The following is a 25,180-nucleotide window of genomic DNA, read 5'->3' as shown; positions in this document are numbered from 1 at the left end:
ACATTAAGGACTCCCAAGAGTTAGACAGAATTTTAAACTGTGATGCTTTACTTATTGTGCATCAACAGATCTCGTATGAAGTGAGTGTGAGTACTGGCAGGAAAACTAAATTGAAATAGGGCAGCAGTTTCAAATTATTGTTGGTCACATGTTTTTATGTATGCTTCACACTTGAGCAGGGCTACCATGACTTATCCAGAATTTTAAACTGTGACGCTTGTTTTACTGTTTGTCAACAGATCTCTTGCGGCAATCAGTGAGCGTGGACACTATCTGACAAATTGAACTGAAAGGGGGTTAGCAACTTCAAATTGTTGCTGGCCACATGTTTTTACATATGCCCCACATTGTCATATCTCTATTTTTCAATGGAACTTAGTCGTATCTGTCAATCTGTGGAACCCATAACCAGGCGTTTAAAGTATAAGCGTAAAACATCAACAGTTACACGTCTCGTGTAAGAAACAAACCGTTAGTATCACGAGGTTATAAATTAAAATCTGGCATTTTATGAGCTATACTGACAACCAATTTAGTAACGAATATAGTACCAATCATAGTAACCTTTGTATTGTGTTGTATTGCATATTTATTGGTCCTGTACAGGGGTACATAATGATATAGGACAAGTCAAATAATTTGCAATAAAGTTTAACAGAAAAAACTGTTGTATGGTTTTCAGTATTTAGCAATATAACTCTAACATTTGGGAATAACATTTCACAAATACACAAATAAATTTTACAAGCACACATTTAATACTTTTGGCCTAAATTATACAGACACACACATATATGTAATAGACCACATATAATACACAGATAAATCTACATGTACACCATTCTTATTTTGGCCTTCATTGTATAATATATTTAAATTTTTCACATGTTTATATTGTAGATAAAAATTCATCAACACTATAGTAGCAATTCTGTAGCAAGTAGTCACTCACTGCAGTTTTGAATTTATGCATGCCAGTTATTGCCTTAATTTCCTTAGGTAGTTTGTTATACAGTTTTTTTTCCTGCTTGCAAGAGTCCTTTTTGTTTTAGTGTTGCATGTGAAAACTGCATATGTAAATCTTGATTATTCCTTGTGTTGTATGAATGGATATTTTGGTTTTTTGGAGCAATCTTGCTATTTTCATCTACGATTTTCCTTCTTAACATTATTGTTTTTAGGATGTATAGGCATGGTAATGGAAGAATATGAAGCTTCTTAAACGAAGGTTTGCATGAAGATCGAGTTGCTAAGCCTTCCATGGCTCTTATAATTCTTTTTTGTGCAATAAAACAGCTTTTGCTGGATGGTGAACTTCCCCAGCAGATTAAACCATATCTTAGTAGTGATTTTTTATGGCTTGCATTGATGTGCATCCAGTAAGAATTTTTATACTATAACAAATGGTATTTAATCTACTACATAGGTGTTGTGTGTGTTTCTGCCATCTTAGGTCATCTTGGATCCAGACTCCCAAAAATTTGGTGCTATTTACAATTTCAAGTCTTTTGCCTAACAGTTCTATCGTTGCAGTTAAAGGCTGTTTATTCTGCACTGTGTGTAGATGCATAGTTTTATGTGTGTTTATTATTAAGTTGTTCATTGTGAACCATTCTGATACAATTGTAGTGCTCTTTTTTATTTCATTTTGGAGCTCCTCTGGGGTCTTTCTTTCGATACGTATATTTGTATCATCGGCATATTTAACGTACTTATAGTTAGGACTGGATGGTTCCAGGTCATTTACAAATAACAAGAACAAAACTGGTCCCAGTACGGAACCCTGAGGCACACCGTATTTACGGTTTACGTCGTAGCGTTGTTAATCAACACTGAAGTTCAGAATGGCACGTCGTAGGAGCGTACAACAAAAAAATAATAAATTTTGCATTTGGTAAAGTGAACATAAATTTATTATCGTTTTGCTAAACAAGGTATACGTATAGTGCTTTGTTGGCATATTTTAGTCTATCAATTGAATCTGTCTTCTTACCACTTGAAATGGCGCCACTTTAGTTGCACGTGGAAACTCGGTTCAAAATACCCACGAAGATATTACATTTTTAGAAGGGTGATATGGGTGATATCTGAGTTTATAGAATCGCTGGCGGCGAAAGGTTTACGTTGTTGAGAAGCGGTGACGTTGAGTTTGAAAGCTTGCATGATGATTAAAAATCGTGATTTTTTATTCCTTTCATTAATTGGAGTAACGAAGCAGTAGTTGCTCAGTCGGTATTTTTTTCTGGTACATCCGTGTGTTTATGAGTGTACTATTATCTTTTGTATTTGTATTTACAGGATTTAACGATGAGGAATAGGCACAATATGCTGTTTTGAGAACTTGACGTGTATCGGGCGTTAATGTTGTCTCCTTTTTTTTCCTCTCTAAAGAATGACATTAATGATCCACGCATTGCCTTTTGTTGTCCGACACAGTTCGCGAAGTGTCGGATATTACGAAACATTTACTGCGTTTGATAATATCGTTTCGGTTTGTTTCACCTGGTGTGTCTATTGATAACAGAAATGGAAAGCCGGCGAGGCGGAAGAGGCAACCCTTGGAACCGGGGTGGCGGAAGAGGTTCTAACGCTAGGGGTCGCAAGACGGAAAATAAAAATCAAAACACCAGGAGTGTACCAATGCAAATGCCGACAGCTGAAGAAAGATTTAAAGAAGCTCAATTGAAGCAACAGGCGTCTCTTCAGAAACACCTGAGTACAGGCTATGAATCGTCTTCAGAAGAGGATGATTTGGAAAATGACAATATTCTTGGTAATGAGAGAAATTTAATGTTGTGTACCGCTTTCCATACTTGTAAGCTTTGTCATTAAGTCACATGCCCTATATCCAGTTGTAAATAATTTTATTAACTGTCTGCATTTTTGTCATTAAGTCAGTAATCGCATTGTTAACTTATACTGTGCAGATGCTAGGATACTATTTTCATATCATTAACCACATTACAACATGAAATTCCATAATATTAAGTCTGTACCACTATATATAGCCCTACAACAAGGCTACTGATGATAGGGTACAGATACGTGCAGTATGTGAAATTCAGTTGTTGCGCTCAGTAATGTGGCTAGTGTCATATTTGCTTGTACTTTAAAACAATTTTAGTATATTTAGTTTATGTTCCTTAGGTCGTCTTTAATGATAGGTGGTATATCATAATGATGTGGAACAAGTCAGTTACAGAACATTAACTGAGTTGGTATTTAATTACATATGCAGTACTTAATAATATCACATAACAGAAAAAGAATAGTTTAATAACACAAGTATGTATGTGACTCTTTTGCATTAAATAGACAAGTTTCTAAAAACTAATTCTTTAGTGAGATAGGAGGAGTTGCCAAAAGAGAAAATTTTCAGTGTGCATTAAAATTTAGCCTTGCTATTTATCAAGAATTTAGTATCATTTTGGTACAATATTGGACCCCCACCCTCTTGCATTTTCCATTACAGCACAGACATAAACATTAGGCCTTGTTACTGATTAATTTGTTAACAAAAACAGATTTTCTCCTAACATAACCTAGACATCGAGCTGCATTATAGATCAGTCTGCCACCACAACAAAGATTTTTTTTGGTTTTTTTTTGGGGGGGGGGGGGTGAGTGGAGAGTCGGGTCCAGTACATAAGTTTAGCCTCTTTGTGAGCTAAATTAACTTTGAATGAAAACAGTAAAGGTCATTTCTTGTCTAGCATTGAAAACTAAGAGGGTAATTATATCTCTCTCTCTCTCTCTCTCTCTCTCTCACTCTCACTCTCACTCTCTCTCACACACACACACACACACACAGTGAGAGAGAGAGAGAGAGAGAGAGATGTAACAAATGAAACGTCACAATTTCAGAGACATTACTGGTTTCATACATATGTGGTTTTATGTATATAGACTGCAATGCTGTGATTGCAGATTTGTTCCAAGGTTGGGACTCGAATCTGGGTCTTCTGCTTTCTAGGCAAGTGCGTCAGCCAATAAGCCACCTTGACACCAAGGTGCGACAATCTGGCTAACGAACCTGCTTAGTAAGCAGGAGACCTGGGTTCTATTCCCGGCTTTTTGGTACAAGTTTTCACTTGCTGCTTCAGTTTGTATACGTAAAATCAGTTTCTTATGAACCCTGATCATCATGCAACATAATTCAACACCATAGAGCAAGTCACAAGTGGCAAATTATTGATTTACTATGAAATATTGTTTATTCTATTTGGATTGTGCTTATCTTAAGTTTCCACAAGCTGTGATTTAGTTCCTACATGAAAGGAAATAAATTCACTAAATTTGAATCAGAACTATCACTCCAATTTACTATCTGCTGAAGATAAAACGGAAGCATTGAAGAACATTATGCAATACATCAGCTTTGGACAGTGACACTATCAACAAGGCAACTATTTGCGTACTTTCATTCACTGCTTTCGTATGGTATCATATTCTGGAATAATTCATCGTTGAGTAGAAAAATATTCATTGCTCAAAAATGTGTAATCAGAATAATTGCTGGAGCCCACCCACGGTCATCTTGCAGACATCTATTTAAGGATCTAGGGATCCTCACAGTATATATATTCACTTATGAAATTTGTTGTTAATAATCAAGCCCAGTTCAAAAGTAATAGCAGTGTGCATAGCTATAACACCAGGAGAAAGGGTGATCTTCACTATGCAGGGTTAAATCTGACTTTGGCACAGAAGGGGGTAAATTATGCTGCCACAAAAGTCTTTGGTCACCTACCAAACAGCATCAAAAGCCTGACAGATAGTCAACCAACATTTAAAAATAAATTAAAAGAATTTCTAGATGACAACTCCTTCTACACATTGGCTGAATTTTTAGATATAAATTAAGGCAGGGAAAAAAACTAACTTAAGCATTAGTGTCATGCAATATTTTGTGTAATGTAATATCTTGTACAGACATCTTTCATTAACCTGACACGTTCCACATCATTACGAAGTGTCGTATTCATGATCTATGGAACAAGTATTAATCTAATCTAATCTGTCAACTCTGTGTAGTCACTTTGGAGCATTAGGGAAGCATCTGATTCCAGCCGTCTGCATTGACACATGATGTCATCAGTAAGGTGGAAATGCTTACTTCCAGTGTATACAAAATCGAAAAGATGCTGTAACTACATAGACATGCAAGAAACGCGAACAAAAATAAAAATTACATGAGAACTTTAGAAATACGGAAGCGTTTGATCCCGCCTGTCTGCTATGACCCATGACGTCACAAATATGGCGGAAACGACCATACACCACGATTCCAATATGGTGCATATAAAGTCAGTACATACACATTATGAGGACGAAAATACATCGAAAGACAAACACACACACTTTCCACAAAAAGCCTAATGACACTGACGGGACAAGTGCAGGAAATGGGGTGTTTTTGGGTGGGGGCAGACTAAATACAAAAAAAAATTAGACACCCACCCCCGTACAAAACCACACAAAACGACGAAAGAAAACGACATCACAAAACTCCCCAATTACCACTAAACACAATATCATCTGGAATCGGACACTTCCCTTGACCTATATAGCTCAACAGCAGCTCCCGATCCCATAAATTAGGATCAAACACTTCCCTTGGCCTATATAGCACAGAAACATCTCCCGATACCAATTTCAAGATACGCAGCCACACATTGGGATCGAACCCTTCCCTTGACCTGCACACTGTTGTTTTTATCCATCATATCCATTCCTGAACAAAAACAACAACCGATTAATTTTACTAAAATTACCATACGATCTACAGCGAACAACACTAAATTAACCTTCACACAAAATTGTTAACTCACTGAAACGAATTCCACTACAAACACAGCTGACACTCGAACAATTGTGGATAATGAGCAAAAAGCAAACTGAGCCCATTACACCACACAAACGAACACCCTGAACAAACCACCAGAGAGCACAACCAATCACAACACACTCACAAGCCAAACTCCTTGCCTTCATGATGTCACACACAACAACACCCGTACGTCACGGGTCAAAGCTTCGGACGCTTCTGTCAACCCAGAACTTATTACTCCAACAATAAAATGAAACTAACAGGACAGCTGCGGGAAATTGGGGGCTTACAATGGGTGACAAGTACAACAGTACAAAATTCCACACCATCCCAAAACAAATATTATATTTTTTAAAAGTCCCTACTTACGACATAGTGCTACAGCCACAACACCAACAGGAATTGTGCACTTCACTCTACCGATATAGCTCAAATGAATCCCTTGGTATAAAAAAAAACCAACAAATACCTACAACTCCAAAAAGTGGAATCAGACATTTCCATTGATCTATATAGCTCAAACGCAGCTCTTTATACTGACTGGCAAACCACAAATAGAAGGACAACACAACCACAGAAGTCACACATTTACATAACTCTCAAAATACCAGTGAAACGAAAACCCCGACAACTAAAAAAAAAAAAACATATTCTCTAGATCAATTAAAATATAACGGAAATACCATAATTATAAAACAGATGAAACACAACCAACGAAAGCACCAAGCTCACAAACAAAAGGAAAAAAAGCCATAACAGCTCACTGAGAGCAAATCAAAAACTTCCAAATCCACGTTATTGCACTAACTACTCAGACTCAAATAAACCCATGTTACCAAAGTGATAATCGAGACTCAAATTAATGCAATACCACATGTTAAACGCAACACATCAGCATCCACCACGAGAGGGCACCATCAAATATGACAACATGAAAAAAAGCCACACGTGCCACAGTGACGTCACACACCACAACAGTATGATGTTGCAAGTCAAAATAGACGGGTGCAATTGGGCGCTTCCTATGACCTCACTTTGGCAACTATGATGTCATATTGTTGTGCATATTCCAAATATCAAAACATTAGGACACTCCTCCCCTTTGGTTATATGGGGGAAGATATTGTTAATGCTTTCAAACCTATTAAAACCCTGAAAATATCTGACCACAGCATGAAAATTGTTTTCCATTGGGATGTAAATATAACTTGAGGAATGCATATTGCAAAATATGTTATTCTTATGATATATTTGTTGTCTTTGCCAATTCACTGCCAAACTATGATGTTCGGGCCTGACCTAATTGTCTCTATGACATTAAGTTTAAAAATAGTTTATTTCCAAGAGGATAGTAGAAGTTTTTGAAATGCCGTTTAATAAAAAAACGAATGATGAGGATGAGATGGGTGTCCATGGTTCTAGGGTCACCAGCAGATATCCATAAGGTGTGCAGCGTAAAACTATGATTTTTTAAATATAAATTTTCTGGCACAAATTGTACTTAGTCCCTAAATCAAAGACCCTTGTACAGTAGCGACTAACCAAATGAAGCAGTGCATTTATTAAGGCACCGACCTCTTATTTGGAAGGATGGAGTTTGCTTTGTCTGCCCACCTTGATTTAGGTATCCCGTGGTTTTGCTAAATCATTTCAGGCAAATATTGGAATGGTTTCTTCATCAAGGCCATGCCTGACCTTGTCTTATGTTCATAGAAGCATTCTTATGTATTCAAATTGGATCCAGTAACTGATGAAGCGATACTGAAACAAATTTTGGGGAAAAGAGCTGTATGACACAATTTTTCTGTCAGTAGGTGTAGGTTGATGGGACACATGAGGCATGAAAGAAGAGTTATTTTGGTAATGGAAGAAAGAATGGGAGGTACATCTTGTGTTACAATCATGGAGTAGATGAGCAGAGGGTTGTAAGGATAGCCCACCTAACAAAATACCGGTAGGTGGTATGGGGTCTTTTTGTCAGTGGTTCCTGAGCAGAGGCAGATACTGCAAACATGTGAGTGATGGTAGCAACTGCTGTAATGTTATCTGCATCTGTGACTCAGCTGACTTCCAGTACAGTTCACATCTATGGCAAGTCTGACAGTGTCAAACTATAGATGCCAAGGTGTCCAAAGTGTTGTGTACTTCAAACCTACTCTGTTAGATAAGCGCCAATAAGACATTTGGGCGTGTTGACGACTATGTTTATGAGTTGCAGGAGGGCACAACGTGTAGAATCCATCACCTTGCATGATCGGCCACTAACAGCCCACACAGTGGCATGAACACATTCCGCATTGGCATTTGGCAAGATCAGAAGCTAGGTAGTAGTGACGACATTGTGCTTGGTCGTGTCTGCCAGTGCAGTCTTATGGCAGCTGTTGCAACTGACCTAGCTTCCTCGATCACTGAACTGCTGAAGCAAGGGGGCAGACTGCTGCAATTGTAGAGGCAGGCCTAAGACTGACAGCAATAAGCAGGTCAAGTGTATGTAGGCTAAAGTAGTTATGAAGAAGCACAGGTTAGACTTTTGTGGTGAGCTGCATCAAACCAGTTTGGACTATAACCGCAATAGCAGCAACTTGTTTTCATGACACATTCTTTGGCTTTGCTCACAGTGAAGCTATCGCCTTATAGTTTACCTAGATCTTTGGGCTACACCACAGATCAGGCTGTTTCCATGAGTTTTAAAAACGTTGTGTTGACAGTGATATTACTGGCCGAGAAAAATGGCAGTATCATGAACTACAGTGCACTCGTTAAAACCAGCAGATATGGTAAACTATTATGTTGATCACTCCGTTTTCTTTCATAATGAATACAATTATTGCAGTTTATGTCATTTGTTAAGCATCATCTGAGGTAGTAAGTATCGAATTTCCTGATAGGCTCTTTCTGATGTTACATATGATACTGAGCAAATGTATGTATGAATGTATAATTCAAGAATATCAATTAATTCATTTATTACACATAACATTAATGTATGTTAAATCTTTGCAGAGTCTGTGTTGAAGTCGTACTCTCAGTTAGGGGGTAGAAGTGATGAGCTTGGGCGTACACAGCGGTTTCTGGAGGAGGTTTTCCAGTCTGGTGCTGCAACGTGTCTGATCTGTATAGCATCTGTGAAAAGAAATGATGCTGTGAGTACTGTCAGTTGTATGGGGTATGAATAGAGAGGAATATTCGATAGTAATCATTGGCTTTGACCAGTGACAGAAACACACAGTTAGCATAAACAATATGGCGACTATTGATATTAGTGGTAAATTTTCCAAATGAGCTAAACTACAAATTAATCTGTCACCACAACCAAGTTTTTTTGCTTTAACATTTGTTGGTTTCACCAACTCACAACCGAGCTGTCACATTCCAGCCGAAAATAGACGTCGCACTAAGTTACAGATCAGTATTGCTACAACCAAGTTTTCTGCTTTCAAATTCGTTGGCTTTGCCAATTAACAACCAAACTGTGGAAATACATACCAAAAGGTGACATAACAGTAGATAACTTTGTCTATGGTGGCTATTATCAAATATTCCTCTTGACCCTGGAATACTATATTGTATGTTGAACTATGTTTATAAAACCGAGCAAGCAACATCTGAGATAAAGTAGTTACCATTGATGCCATCATAAATTAGCATGCCAAAAGCTTAATTACATTTATGTAATTTTCTATTCTTTTATTGGCTATTCTGGACGAAGGCTGGTAAGTATTCTGTGAGAGCTAAATATGAGGCACATCTGTGGAGTAAATTTCCTGTAGCTGACAAACTGACATTGCATGAAGCAATGGTATGTACATGATAGAGTAATAAAATGGCATGACACATGTGCTAACGAAATTTCCCAATGTCTCACAGTAGCTTTGTAGTGGCAGTTGATACTGGAGACTCGTGTTCCAGTTTCCTCAGTGTGTGAAGTGCAGTTGTTGATGAAGTGTGTGAACTGAAAATCATCATCTGTGTGAGGTCTGTGGACCTAATGTAATGAGCAAGGAGATGGTGTGTCACTGGTGCAGAGACATTGCACGAAATTGCCAAAATGTTGATGATTAGGAGCTCAACAGGAGATCACCCATCATTAAGGGTGACCTTGTGGAGCTTGTATGAGAATCGTCGTTTCACTGTAACAGAACTCGGCAGTCAGTTCCCACAGGTGCGCTGCTCCTTGTCATGTAAAATTGTCACAAAGCTCATGTTGTTCTGGAAACTGTGTGTGAGGTGAGTTCCAAAGCAACTGATTCCAGAACACAAAGCAAAGTGCTTGGGGGCAGCTTTCTCTTTTCTGCTGTGGTACCATGATGATGGCAATGAGTTTGTGGACCGAAACACCACAGTTTCCTTAAAATACTGTACAAATATACCCTTTGAGGTCATAATGACCCAGTTGGTATTAAACGGCATAATACTGATAGATCATCTACATTTAAAACTGATTATGCCTTTCAGCATTCAGTCTGGAGCGTAGTCCCCTTATGAAATTCCTCCACGATCCCCTATTCAGTGCTGACATAGGTGCCTCTTCTGATGTTAAACCTATTACTTCAAAATAATTCTTAACCGAATCCAGGTACCTTCTCTTGGTCTGCCTCGACTCCTCCTATCCTCTACTGCTGAACCCATGAGTCTCTTGGGTAACCTTGCTTCTCCCATGTGTGTAACATGACCCCACCATCTAAGCCTGTTCGCCCTGACTGCTACATCTATAGAGTTCATTCCCAGTTTTTCTTTGACCTCACTGTGGACACCCTCTTGCCATTGTTCCCATCTACTAGTACCTGCAATCATCCTAGCTACTTTCATATCAGTAACCTCAACCTTGTTGTTAAGGTAACCTGAATCCACCCAGCTTTCACTCCCATACAACAAAGTTGGTCGAAAGATTGAACGGTGCACAGATAACTTAGTCTTGGTACTGACTTCCTTCTTGCAGAAGAGAGTAGATCGTAGCTGAGCACTCATTACATTATCTTTGCTACACCTCACTTCCAGTTCTTTCACTATGTTGCCATCCTGTGAGAATATGCATCCTAAGTACTTGAAACCGTCCACCTGTTCTAACTTTGTTCCTCCTATTTGGCACTCAATCCGTTTATATTTCTTTCCCACTGACATTACTTTCGTTTTGGAGATGCTTATCTTCATACCATAGTCCTTACATTTCTGATCTAGCTCTGAAATATTACTTTGCAGACTTTCAATCGAATCTGCCATCACAACTAAGTCATCCGCATATGCAAGACTGCTTATTTTGTGTTCACATATCTTGATCTCACCCAGCCAGTCTATTGTTTTCAACATATGATCCATAAATAATATGAACAACAGTGGAGACAGGTTGCAGCCTTGTCTTACCCCTGAAACTACTCTGAACCATGAACTCAATTTACTGTCAACTCTAACTGCTGCCTGACTATCCATGTAAAGACCTTTAATTGCTTGCAAAAGTTTGGCTCCTATTCCATATCATGTAGAACAGACAATAACTTCCTCCTAGAAACCCGGTCATATGCATTTTCTAGAGCTATAAAGCATAGATATAATTCCCTGTTCCACTCATAACACTTCTCCATTATTTGCCGTAAGCTAAAGGTCTGGTCTTGACAACCTCTAAGAGACCTAAACCCACACTGATTTTTATCCAATAGGTCCTCAACTAATACTCGCACTTTCCTTTCAACAATACCTGAGAAGATTTCACCCACAACGCTGATTAAAGAGATACGTCTATAGTTGTTACAATCTTTTCCATTTCCATGTTTAAAAATTGGTGTGATTACTGCTTTTCTCCAGTCTGATGGAACCTATCCCGACTCCCAGGCCATTTCAATTATCCTGTGTAGCCATATAAGACCTGACATTCCACTGTATTTGATGAGTTCCGACTTAATTTCATCCACCCCAGCAGCTTTATTGCACTGCAATCTATTGACCATTTTCTCCACTTCCTCAAACGTGATCCTATTTCCATCATCATTCCTATCCCATTGTACCTCGAAACCTGAAACATTACTGATCGTATTTTCACCTACATTGAGCAACTCTTCAAAATATTCCTCCATCTGCCCAAGGCATCCACAGGATTCACCAGCAGTTTTCCTGACCTGTCCAAAATACTTGTCATTTCCTTCTTACCTCCCTTTCGAAGACTGCTAATTACACGCCAGAATGGCTTTCCAGCAACTTGACCAGCAACTAGTCTCCAACCTGTTTCCAAAGTCTTCCCAAGATTTCTTCTTGGATGTTGCAATTATCTGTTTGGCTTTGTTTCTTTCTTCAACATAACTTTCTCTGTCTACCTTAGTTCTAGTATGTAGCCATTTTTGATACGCCTTCTTTTTCCTTTTACAGGCTGCCTTGACTGTGTCATTCCACCAAGCTGTTTGCTTCATCCTACTTTTACACACTACTGTTCCAAGACATTCTTTAGCCACTTCTAGTACTGTGTCCCTGTACCCTGTCCATTCCTTTTCCAATGACTGTAATTGACTACATTCAACTAACTGGTACCTTTCTGAGATCGCTGTTATGTACTTGTGCCTGATTTCCTTACCCTTAAGTTCCTCCACTCTTATTCTCCTACATATGGACCTGACCTCCTGCACTTTCGGCCTCACAATCCCAATTTCACTGCAGATTAAATAATGATCAGTGTCATCAAAGAATCCCCTGAATACACGTGTGTCCCTCACAGCCTTCCTGAATTCCTGATCTGTTATTATATAGTCAATGACAGATCTGGTTTCCCTGCCTTCCCAAGTATACTGGTGAATGTTCTTATGTTTAAAAAAGGAGTTTGTGATTACTAAGCCCATACTGGTACAGAAATCCAAGAGTTGTTTCCCGTTCCTGTTGGCCTCCATATCTTCTCCAAATTTACCCTTAACCTTTTCAAACCTTTCTGTTCGATTTCCAATCCTGGCGTTAAAATCACCCATGAGCAGAACACTGTCCTCGTCCTTTACTCTAACAACTACATCACTGAGTGCCTCATAAAAACTATCCATCTTATCTTGATCTGTCCCTTCACAATGCGAATATACTGACACAATCCTAATTTTCTTGCTAGACACTGTCAAATCTATCCACATCAGTCGTTCGTTTACATACCTTATTGCAACTACGCCGGGTTCCATTTCTTTCCTGATGTAAAGCCCCATTGTGCTATTCCTGCTTTGACTTCTGACAGGTAGACTTTGTATTGTCCCACTTCCTCTGCTTTCCCACCCCTTACCCGAATGTCACTAACAGCTAAAACATCCAGCCCCATCTTACTTGCAGCCTCTGCCAGCTCTACCTTCTTCCCAGAGTGGCCCCCATTGATATTTATAGCTCCACATCTCATTACCATTTGTTTGCCAAGTCGTATCTTAGGAGTCCCTGGTTTATCAGTTAGAGGTGGGACTCCGTCACCTCCAAAGGTCCGAGGCATTTTGCTCTGATTGTTGCCAGCATCATATTTAAAGTACCAGAGAAGCAGGTTGCTAGCCTTACTTGCCCCGAGTCCCATTGGGTTTTACCCCTAACTGTTGAGCGACTAACCAGTGGATTTGGTAGTCTTTGCCGTATGAGCACAAAGGTGACCACGACTCAGAATATGTCCGAGATGCCCAGCTTTATTCCAAAGTAACTTGTATCCCGACTGTCGGGACTACTTACTTGGCCACTCATACGTTGCCCGTGGTTCATAAACTAGAACATAACTACAGGAACCCACACCATGAACCAACAAATCATGAAGTTATTTTAATTTTAGGTTCTGTTTGCAACAAAATATGAAAGTTAGGCCAGATGGTCATATACAAAAACACAAATATTTTTATCATGCTGCACTTTATCAGAAAGAGACATAGATCAGTTGAGTTTTTACTTATGTTTAAAGAGCAGCAAGATTTAAAATTGTCAGTTAACTCAAAAATTACAATGACTGTAACTCGTGAAGTTCTCAGCTTGCTGTACTAAAAATTATTAGGGCATTATTTGCCATAAAATAAATATTACAGTTTTAAAAGTTCACAATCATGTAAGTGATGTAAAAAAATACTTTTGTCCTCTTATTCTGAAACAGAACAGAACAAAACAGAAATAGTTAATAATAGGGAAAGCTCAGTTGCTCCATTTTCTAAATTCTTAGCTGCCCCAGCTACATTCAAACTTATTATGGTCAACAATTTGGGCAGTGTGTGTAATGTGAGCTTCACATACATATTTGCTGCATCTCAAACTCTATAAGGATTTTGTTGCCACAACTTGGACAGAATTTGCATCTATCGTATTTGGAGTTTTGATTTTTGCTGCTGGAAGTTGGTGTTGAAGAATATCCTACTCGTATTCTTCTAACAGTGGCCACTATTTATATTTCATGGTGGCTTTTCTCTGTCTTCAAAACAGAGAGTGACTAAGAGTACTCTCGGTTCAGCAAGAAGACATTGACTCAATGCATAGGATGTGAAAAAATTTGACATATGTGGCGTTTTGTCCATTCAGGTCATGCCACACACCCATGACAAAACACATGCCTTGATTTTTCCAGGTTCTACCCACTTTTTAATTGGAACTGTTATAGGTGGTAACTCATTTATACATGTTGTGAATTTTTAAACACACGGGTCATATAGTCACAAGTGTAACAAATTACTCTGTAATAAGAAGGTGAATTTATTTTTTCCTCTGAGCCTTAAGCTATGTGCAATGTATAGAAAACAAAATAAAGTTTTACGCATGGGCATCTTTGAGTGTGTCGCTGGCTTTGGTGGTAATGAATGTGACATGCATCGAAAAGGACTTACATGTCTGGCATTTATGACTATTGCACACAATTTTTAAGCTGTCTGGAACATTAACTGGTGAGGTTATCTTAATTACCTAGTATGGACCACGATACCTGGTGACGAATTTCTTCATTTTCCCCTGTGGGATCTATGGACATATCAGCATTACCCACGGACCTTTATGATACTCCGGCTCTTTATCATTGCATCGCCCAATCTCTTCTTGACATTCAAAGGCCTTGGTATTGGCTTTTTGCATTCACTTCATACCTTTTTCAACATCTTCATGAAATTCCTCATGGGCTCCCAATATTTCCCCACCTTATGTTTGATTACTTCAAATGGTGATGGCATTTAATGACCACAACACTGCTTAATATGGCTGTAGACCTGTACTTACATGGATTTTAGAATTATAAGCTGTGACCATGTACTGAAATAAAGTATTCCAGTCATTATCTTGGCTATTCGCATAAAGGCCCATCCTGTTCCGTATTTTTTGATGTGCACATTCCATTTTTCGAATGGCCTGCTGATGTAATGGACTTGTCCTTAGTTTACAAATATGCCGAAAAGGTCATTACTGGTAAATGGCGCAACTGCATCATCAGTTCTGACATAAAGTTGGTGTCCTGATCTGTGATTAACATTTCCAGAACATCAAACTTTAACAACCAATTATTCATCATTGCCTGTGCTACTCCGTCAGCTTGCTGATTTTAGACAATGACCATTCTCACATAATGTTAACAATGACTGTTATGATCATACAGTAGTGGTTCTCTACTGGTTTCTAGTTAAAAGGTCCCAAAATATCCATCCCAATCACTTTGGAAGATCTTACAGTAACCTGTAACAGAATGCATTGATTACTTAACTCCACTCACTGTGTGCATGGCACACGGTTTTTTATATGCTGCTCTATATCTTGTCTACGCATCAGCCACAAGTAATACTTGGCTACACTTTGCTTTGTGGTTCTATGTCCTCCAAGACCAGATATTGCATGATCATGCGCTTTCTTCCATACTTATTCTGCTTTCTTCCATGCTACTTCTCACAGAAACCAAAACACAAGCCCCAGGGTTTGTCATTCTGCTTAATACAGTGTTGTATACGACAAACTGTGGTTGTGTTGCAAATATTTTGCTGTCCTCGTCAGCAGCTTGTGCTCTGTGCCACTCTGCAATAGTATGACCTTCTGTCTGTAATACACCATTTGTTCTGCTGAGACTATCCACATTGCCATGTCTTTTACTAGGCTAACGGACTACTTTGAAATCAAATTTACTTAACTTCACTGCCCATTGTGTAAGGCAACTAGTCAAATTCTTTTACTCTTAAGCAGGCACGCTGTTTTTTATAACACAAGTAGGTGTGCACCGCAGTTTGTACACATGTTAAGAATAGTTGTCATTATGTTACCAAGGTAAACATGTATGAGCAGAATCACAGTTTAATCTTAATTAAACAATAATAAAATAAACTTATAGTTTATTAGCTAAAGCATTGTTTAATTAAACAGTACTAAAATAAACCTTTCATTATAACACCCGGTTGCCTCATACAGTTGTTACCCACAGTAATGACCCATTCCAAGGGTTAAACAGTGTGGTTGCATCAGATCCCTGCCAACTAATTATCTGATTACTAGTTATTGTATAAATAATGGCCTAATTGTGAGATTGTGCTGCTAGCTCCGAATGTGGGGCAAATTGCAATTTTTTTCTCGCCTAGATTGTTGTTTATTTTATATTACTGCTGCTCATTTGGATGTATGACAACACAACTTAGTACTACATTAACTAAAGAAGTAATGAAGGAATATGTAGGGGCTAACAACTATAAAACAACAATGGAAGAAAACAATACTATCTGTGGGGTTAATGCCAAAAGCCACTTAAAGTGCCACATGATCTATTGTCACTTTAAATATTGTCCCACACAATAGCAGTAGAAGTATGGTATGCCCCATATGAGGTTCAGCATCTCCTTTTCTGTCTTGGAATAGTTTCTCTCTGCTTTGTGTAATTGTTGAGACTCATAAGTGACTGGATGCCCCTTACTTCCTGATTTAGAACACAGCCCACTGCACGGTTACTAGCATCACACAATAACACAAACTCCTTTTCATGATCTAGATAGACCAATACTGGTCTATTTGTCAACAGTTTCTTCAATTTTTCAAATTCCAAATGCACTCTAGAATTTTGATGTCCAGTGAAACTTTCAACCCTTCTTTAATAAGAGAAAGAGAACTAATAAACCCCAGGGCAAATTTCCTATAATAATTTGCTGAACCGAAAAATGACTACAATTCTTTGTCTGTCTGAGGTGTTACACAACTCTACATCATACATCAATCTCAGATCTGTGCATATCCCATCTTGGCTCATTACATGCCCCAAATAATTTACTTCTTACTGTACAAAATGACACTCCTCTACACTAAAAGGAAGATTTGCTGTGTGTAATCCCTTAACCTCCCTCAACTGTTGCTCATACTCTTCCATACCTTTGACAAACACAGTGATATTGTCTAGATACACCACAGATTATTTTGGTTATAATCCCCTCAATACTCCTTCCACCAAATGTTGATATGTGGCTGGTGCATTCTTCAATTAGAACATACACTGGTATAGGTAGTGACCCCCAAGAAACATTCAACACAGCTTTTGGCCTGTCCTCTGATGCTACTTCTCGCTAGTGATAGCCACTCCATATGTCTATAGTGGAAAATACTTGGGCAGACCCATGTATTTTATCCCAAAATTATCAAGATTGATGGGCATTACTCACTCAGTGTCTATTTCCTGTATGTGTACAGTACTCCTGTGCACAAAACGCCACACTTTACTTAAATCTCCATTTTCTCCCAGTGTCTCAACCACACAATGTATTTACTTCTCCCACAAGCACCGACAGCAGTTTCCCTGCACTTCGTGATACGTGATCATATGAATTGATCCTTGGTGCATTTGCAAGCAGCTTATTCGGTTTGTCCTCCACAAGAGACAAACCTTGTGGCATTGTGTTCCTGACAAATGTTTTCTCCTGATGTAATGGTGTGCCCCAAGTTCTACCATGCATTGTCCAAGGCCAATTTTAGCATGATACTTATAAATGAACTCCAACCCTAGGAGCCCACAGTAACCGTCAGCTATACACTGCAAAACTTAGAATTTTCCAAGAATTTTTTGCTTCACCTGAAAACTTATGTTCACTGAAGACAGTGAATGCACATCATTACCATGAACTCTACATAATCTGTACTGTGGAAGGTTTAACCACCTCATTTCCATGAGGCCCAGACTTACCACACACATGTGCACCTGTGTCTAATAAAAACTTGTGTTCTGAACTGTCCACTATACCAATAAAACATCATTCCACCTTTGCATAGGTTTCTGTAGCATTAAAATTTACTGGGAATGCCACTCAATGAACCTGGGGCTCCCAATGTCGTTTAATGGTTGTTTATTTCTATTTCATCCATTCCTGTTATGACTCTTACTTCGCATATAGTCCTGTTCTTAATGTCAGACTTTCCCACATCTCTTAAACTGTGGTATGTTAGTAGTATCTACAGCCGTTCTGTCTTCTATACTGCTGTACTCAACCTCTTCCCAGCACATCAAGTGACTGAGCGTTTCTCAGTCCTTCCTCCGTTACACGTAATTTGGCGATTTGCAACAACTGCTTGTCTGTTCTATAGCCCAGCTTTGCAGCAGGTTATCAACAAATGCCACTACATCCTCCCCTGCATTGTTTGAAAAATGATTAACTAGGCTAGTGGTAGCTGCATCTAGAACAGGTGCAGACAGAATAGAAGAGATCCTGCTTTTTTCCCCTCTGCATCCACCTGCTTACGCAAGTCTTTCAATTTGGCTACCTGATCGAGTAAAGAAAAGACTGAACTGCTTCCTGAGTGGTAATCGTCAATACCTTTGATTCACTCGTTATAAACCCTTTACCTAATACACAAGGATACCTAATTTTAGCACTAATTTAATTTTTCCACTTAACTGCTAACCATGCGCACTCGTCACGTTGTGTGGCTTATTACCCATATCTTCAACATGTAAAGAATGTTAAGGCTATGAGTGCATACAGGAGGCACTAAGACCTTGTAAATTACATTGCTTGCACCTGACCAGATGCCTGCTGGCTTAATCTTCCCAATGATTCCCCCTCATATATGTCTATGCCCTCATTAATCTTCATAAATTTCACCATATACCCAGTCCTCCAACCTAACTTACTCGCCATTGCACATTATTCAAAGGTCGACAGTCATAGCAACACAGTGCGTTTGTACGCACCCCAAAGTGCTGATGATGTCATACATTGGTTCACAATGTCCCCCAAATCCACTGATCCCTTCTGATACCAGTTACTATGGGGCAGGATGATTCAAGCATTATTCACCCCAGAATAGGTCACAGTAATGTGTAGGATGGTTGGCTGGGCAGCACATATGAAGAACCAGTTCCTTGGCTGCTGTGGAATTATAAATGCAGTGATAACAACAACATGATTTATTCAGAAGCCTTCATACAGCTGATGTAAACAGCATCCCAATGGCATTTTATGACTCTGCTTGGCAATGTTAGCCACAGCACTAAAAAATGGTTTGTGTGGTGATGGCTATAGTAGCTTTGCTCAGCGAGGCCCTGCAGCACAGTGGCCTTGTGTGGTAACCATGTCCCAGTGACATTATGTTAGATGCAGATGCAGCACAGCTGGCCCAGCAGTGGTTGCGCTACCAACAGTATCAAGTGCTGATGTGCACAGCCAATGCCACCAAGTGGCAATGTAGAAATAAGGCGCATGTGCCCTGATCCCAGGATCTTGGTGATAAATGCATTGTCAGTAGCCCATGTTTGCAAGTCTACACCAGCAGAGTGTGTGCGTGCAGGTCAAGTGGCACCTCTGCACAAATCAGATGCAGTTAGTCTCTGCACTACTGCAGACTGTGAACCAAGGATCACTTGGAGGCACCCTGGAGTTGGTTGATGCCAGCCAGCAGTAGACTCAATTTGGAAGGCACCTGTTCAGCTCCCAGCAGCATCACGAGTCTAGGCATGGTCCATAGACCAGCAACTACCCGAGGTAGTAACTAGGTGTAATGAAGACTGGATTACCCACATCAGGTCACCAGCCAGCTTGGAGTACTTCTTAATGTAGGCAGTGATCAATGACAGATACTGCTAGGTCTGAATGCCCAACATTTTATCTTGCATACAAAACAGCTCTACTTCCGTCGTGTATGAGTCGAGACAACATGTGTTGAGATAACCGTGCTTGCTTCAGTGCTGGATCAGAGCGTTTCGTCATACCAGCTAAGCACCTTTTCTACTATAGAAGAAGAATGTGTTAAGCATCCTGCCAAAACACCTGGCCTCAGGTTGTGAAACCAATTTGGGAAGGTGTTGGCATTACACTATTGTGCCGACGGAGTTCCCTGAATCGGTACCTGAAGTAATATTAGATACATCCTCGTGCCATGACACTGGAGGTTGGATGCAAATTTAGGAACGTCCTTCTGGAGGAGATATTTAAATCCCAACAGAGACCCAGAACTAATAATAATAGTAAAATATTTTACTATAATGATAGTACAATTTGTGATTTAAAAAAAGTGAAGCACCCAGAAACATGGTCGGATTTAATCTCCTTTTGTAAACATACACACCATCAGTGGGTATGTAAATGAGAGTTGCAATTCTCTACGAAGCACAGAATGGCCACCAGATTACAATAGTATTGCCCATGTTTAGTGTTCTTGCCAGGCCTGGTAGGGTGTAGACAAGGCTTAAACAGTGTCAGATGTTGAGTGATCACTGTGAAAGACATAAGAGATACTGAGTGGTCATGTGAGATAGCGTTATCAGCACTCAGTAGAGTTTGAAAGGGGCCTATTTTGAGTCTCCATTTGGCCTGCAAGTTGAATAGTGCAGTATACAGATTTGTGGCGAATTCAGATGTGACAGTTACTCTATTTTGGACTGCATGGTAATATGAGGGCAGGCATACTCGTCATTATGTTTCTGTTTGAGCAAGTCTGACCACCAAATGGGAGACATCACCATATTGTACATAAAGCACATTGTATCGTGTTCACATCTGTGCCTGTCATCCAAAATAATGGACTCTTGCAAATTCTGTGTCATCCTATACCATTTACTGGAGAGTAGCAACAGCCAGACTAGGGATCGCCCTCTGCATAAGCTGCTGTTAACACTACAACACAAATAGCTGCATTTGGAGTGGTGCTGTTATCGGGGAGCAAGGACTGGTGCTGATAAATGGTGTCACCGATGAATTGTGGTTCTGCGCTACCCCAGGCAGCCAGTATGGCAGTAACCTAGGGAGTCATCCCATTCTTCCTTCAGAGAGGGCACAGTGGTGTTACACATGGCGTCATATTTGGGGAGCCCTCGGATATGACTTCAGGTCATGGTTGGTAGTGATTGAGGGACTAACAACACAACAGAATGTTATGGACATCCTGTGTCCTCATGTGTTACCTCTCATTCCACGGTATTGTCATGCCATTTCTCAAAGTGCACTGCTCCTCCACACATGGCATGTTTGTCTATGAACTGCGTGTATGATGTTTAGGTACTCCCATGGCCAGCTAGATCCCCATATCTGTCCCTGATAGGGACCAGCTCGGGTGCCAATTTTGTCCCAGTGTCAATATCTAAGATATCAAGGTCAAGGTACAACAGTTGTGGGCCAATTATGTCTCGGGAGAGGATGTGATGAATCTGACACAATTTCCAACCAAATCAGTGCATGCATCCACACCAGCGGGGGTAGAGTGTTGTACTGGTAAGTGGGATAATACTGCCAAGTTCATTGTAAACTTGAGTCGATTTTGTAATCACAAAAATAACATCATATATCCTGTTACCTGTGACATTTCATTTCATTTTCTCCTATAATTGTGGGTGCTTCACTTTGTCAGACAGTGTACTTTGTTTACATTAGTGTTTAGCACATCACTGAAGCATGACTTGCAAGCAATTGCACTTCAGAAAAATACACAATTTTAAAAGTATTTGTCTGAAAATTTAAAACAGTTCATTGTTGTGCAGTTGATTTAAGAACTGTAGTACCATGAATGTCTAACAACTTTTATATAATAATTTACACAATATAAATGGTATTCCAGAAGGAATGGCCAGTCTTCAGGGATATGATAGAAACAATCATTTGAAGCCAAAAAAGTCTAGTAAACAATGGCTTCAAAATGCACACCTTAAGAACTATGAGCACTTGTTCAGTGGAAGAGATGTGTTCCATAATAGTGAAGATCAACAAGTTCTCATAGCTCTTAATGTATGCACTTTGGAGTCCATGTTTGTTTTACCTTTTTTCCTTGTTTTAGTCCATATTACCCCTTCTGGAAATATGGAAAGCGAAGCACTTGCAGTAGAAGAGTTTTGTTTCACAGTATTGCAGATTAACTGCTCATACCTCTTAAGGTATGCATTTTCAATGACTGATTCTGTCATCCTAGAGTATTGACCATTCCTCCTGGGATATCCTGTGTAATCGATGTGTGCAATCACTGTTATTAGTGTCTCACTTACTAATACAATTGTGAACAGAGGTCTGCAGACGACGACTATGTGAACGTGTTAAGTGGGTGGAACCCCCCACCCCCCTTCTGCCTCTATTCCTGCCAAGTGGTGGGTCTTCCACATCTGTCTGCTTTACTCAGCTTCCTGTGGTTTGCTGGTTCTACCTGGAGTCTCTGAGTCTCAAAATATTTTGAATTTGTTGTTTTCTGCAGCAGATACAATCAGCGGGTGAATGGATACCATTTTCTACCTGCAGTATGTTCTGCAACCACACAGCCAAGCCATAGACAAGCAACTGAAAAGTATCTTGTATCAAATGTAGTCTCCAGTTCTGTAGAATTTTTTTGCCATTTTTGATTTAGTTTCTGTGGAATTTTATTATCCAAAAGCTATCTAACACGTGGAAATCAACCTGTGTAAAAAGGTAAAGACTTGGTAGTGAAAAGACCTTGGGGGAGAGAGGGTTTGTATATTACCCCCATGACCACGTCCCTTGAATCTGCACCTACTAGAGATAACACTGGCGTGTGTCTCCAAAACTTTGGTGGAATACATCCTCTTCCTTTGACGCAGCTTTAATTGAAGATGATAGTTATCCGAGATAGTGGGGAACTGAAATTAATCATTCTAAATGAAGCATTGCCACCCTCAGCAATTCATGCTTCCCATACATTGCATCACTGCAAATATAGCCACGAGTGAAGCGAAGTTAAAAGTGCCTACTCATTGTATGATAGTTCTGTAGATTGACTTCTGGTAGTCTTCAACCAGTGATTTGAGATGAAATGAGACATTGTCTGTTGCTTGTGTTCAATGGGCAGGTAGAGACATGAACAGGTTATGTTGCTGTGTGATGAAGTGTATGCCCATTATATATCCTATCAGGCCTGACATGATCTTGTTGTGACAACACTCATATGATGAGGTGATCATTCTACACTCACAACAAAACCTTTCAACTTTAATAATCTACATGACCACTGATGCTGTTGTATATATATGGGACCATTCCTTTCGGAGCTGTAGCGTGTTTGTTGCATGAGTGTAGTTTGTCCTTCAAGGAACTATCATTTGAAGTGGTATGTGGAACAATGCTGCCTCTGCTGTTGAGACATTGTAATCCTTTACTCAAGTGTGTGATATAACAAACAATTCTCTTCATCACAACATTTGAGCACTTTGGTCTGAATTTGATTGTATTATTTAATGTTGTAGGCAGTAGAGTTTGCATGCTGGCTTGTTATAGCCACAATTTTGCCATTATTTTACAGTGCTTCATTTCTGTAAGGACTGATAACTAAAAATAAGACTTTTTTTTAGGATAAAAAGCTTTGGTATGGAACAGTGGAAGTTTTCAGTTCGCTGAAGACATCTGGAAAAATTATTTGATAATTGGTATTCATGAATAGATATCTTGAGTTTAGAGGCAGTACATCTGAAAATGTGACATGAATGTATGTGTATTACTCAATTTTCTTAGTACACTTCTTATACAATGCTAAACCATGGACAAACAATGGGAAATCCAGGATGGAATGTAACAATATCATAAAAGGACAGTTGATTCCGTACATATAGTGGAGATACTGAGTCGCAGATAGGCGACTCTGGATCTCAACTATATGATGAGTAGCAACTATCCTTTTCATAATATTGCTAAACCATAGAGTAGAACATAAAAGTCAGATGTGTGCTTTGCATTTAAACTGTAGTTCTTGTTTAAGCAAAGAGGTAAATAGAAACAAACAAAATGTGTGCTTCTGTGGATAGAAGGTACTCATATGGATAAACATGTACACACATACACGCACGCGCACATGTACTTGAAATTTTGCTTCCTAGAGAGAAGTTCTGCCCAGAAATCCTATTTGCCTGGAAAAAAAAATATAAATATATTCATTTTTTCTCCCAATAATAGTGCTGGCCCTTTTACAGAAAGAGAAGATATTTCCAATAAACAAAGAAATAATTTTTTCTTACTTTTTTAAGTAAAATGGTTCTTTGAGTACCATACTCCATAATCGTTTCAGAACTACTGCTTTGTTCTTATAGTCACTATGCACTTTGTGTGAAGAACATATAATGAGAGGAGGCATGTGGCAATATTTTTTAATTTCTTTTACAGATATGGAGCTGCATAAAATGTTATTGTTTCTTCCACTTAATTTGCATCCAGCGGTGGGCAAAAGACAGTATCATGCATCAGAAACAAGCAGAAGAAGACACTCGCCACTTGAAATACGAATTCACCTGGTATGCAATTCATTGATAGTTGTCTTAAATTGTTACTAATTACCCACTGAATTTACTTTAAGCATAGTTAATTAGAAGTAATCTCCCTATCTGCATCACCATTTACAAATTTGCACCAGTGTCATTCAGTTATATGTAACATAAAATCAAAAAATTGAAATGCAATTTGCAGAACCAGCTTTTCCTTTTCCTGGAATACAGATGAGAACACACAGATTTTTTTGTCCTCCTTTTAAGTCTCCTGTATTACCTCTCTTCCTGTACACAGACTGTGTGGTTGTAAAAGTGAGATGCGTCTGCCTTTTTAACGAGTGTGAGGGGAGGGGGGAGGATTTACTCTTCTTACCGTAAATGGGGTTGGCTACAAATGACAAGATGAATCGCAATATGGCTTCTATGGTTTGAGTTGCACAATACACCATACATACTGTTCAGTGTGCCTGACTGCACATGTTCAGCTGTAGACAGTTGTGGCACTGTTAGTTAGATAATCCCCTCCACCAAGGCAAAGTTGTACCAAATCAGACAGGAAAAATCAAGTTTTTACTATCATGACACCAAATACTGCATAAAAAGCCAAAGGATGCCAGTTTCTAATTGTCATGAGACAGGCACAAGACACATTCAGTATGCTGTCCACCATTTTCTGCCACAAGTTGAAATGGAGAAACAGCATGTTCCACAACAGATCAATGTGTCCTGGGGTCACATTCAGAATGCATTGT

At 39.2% G+C, this 25,180-nt stretch overlaps 1 protein-coding gene across 1 annotated transcript in view; it reads left to right on the top strand.

Annotated features, from left to right (window-relative positions):
* The first annotated feature begins 2,057 nt into the window (after positions 1–2,057).
* Positions 2,058–25,180, top strand: part of LOC126365967 (NF-X1-type zinc finger protein NFXL1) — a 103,524-nt gene continuing 80,401 nt past the window's right edge. The window contains exons 1-3 of the mRNA XM_050008764.1: positions 2,058–2,773; positions 8,834–8,973; positions 24,328–24,455. Coding sequence (XP_049864721.1) covers positions 2,527–2,773; positions 8,834–8,973; positions 24,328–24,455 — 515 coding nt within the window. The 5' untranslated portion in view covers positions 2,058–2,526. The remainder of the gene's footprint in view (positions 2,774–8,833; positions 8,974–24,327; positions 24,456–25,180) is intronic.

This window comes from Schistocerca gregaria, chromosome 4, assembly GCF_023897955.1.
Source record: "Schistocerca gregaria isolate iqSchGreg1 chromosome 4, iqSchGreg1.2, whole genome shotgun sequence".
NCBI lineage: Eukaryota > Metazoa > Arthropoda > Insecta > Orthoptera > Acrididae > Schistocerca > Schistocerca gregaria.
This window is presented reverse-complemented; position numbering and strand designations above follow the sequence as displayed.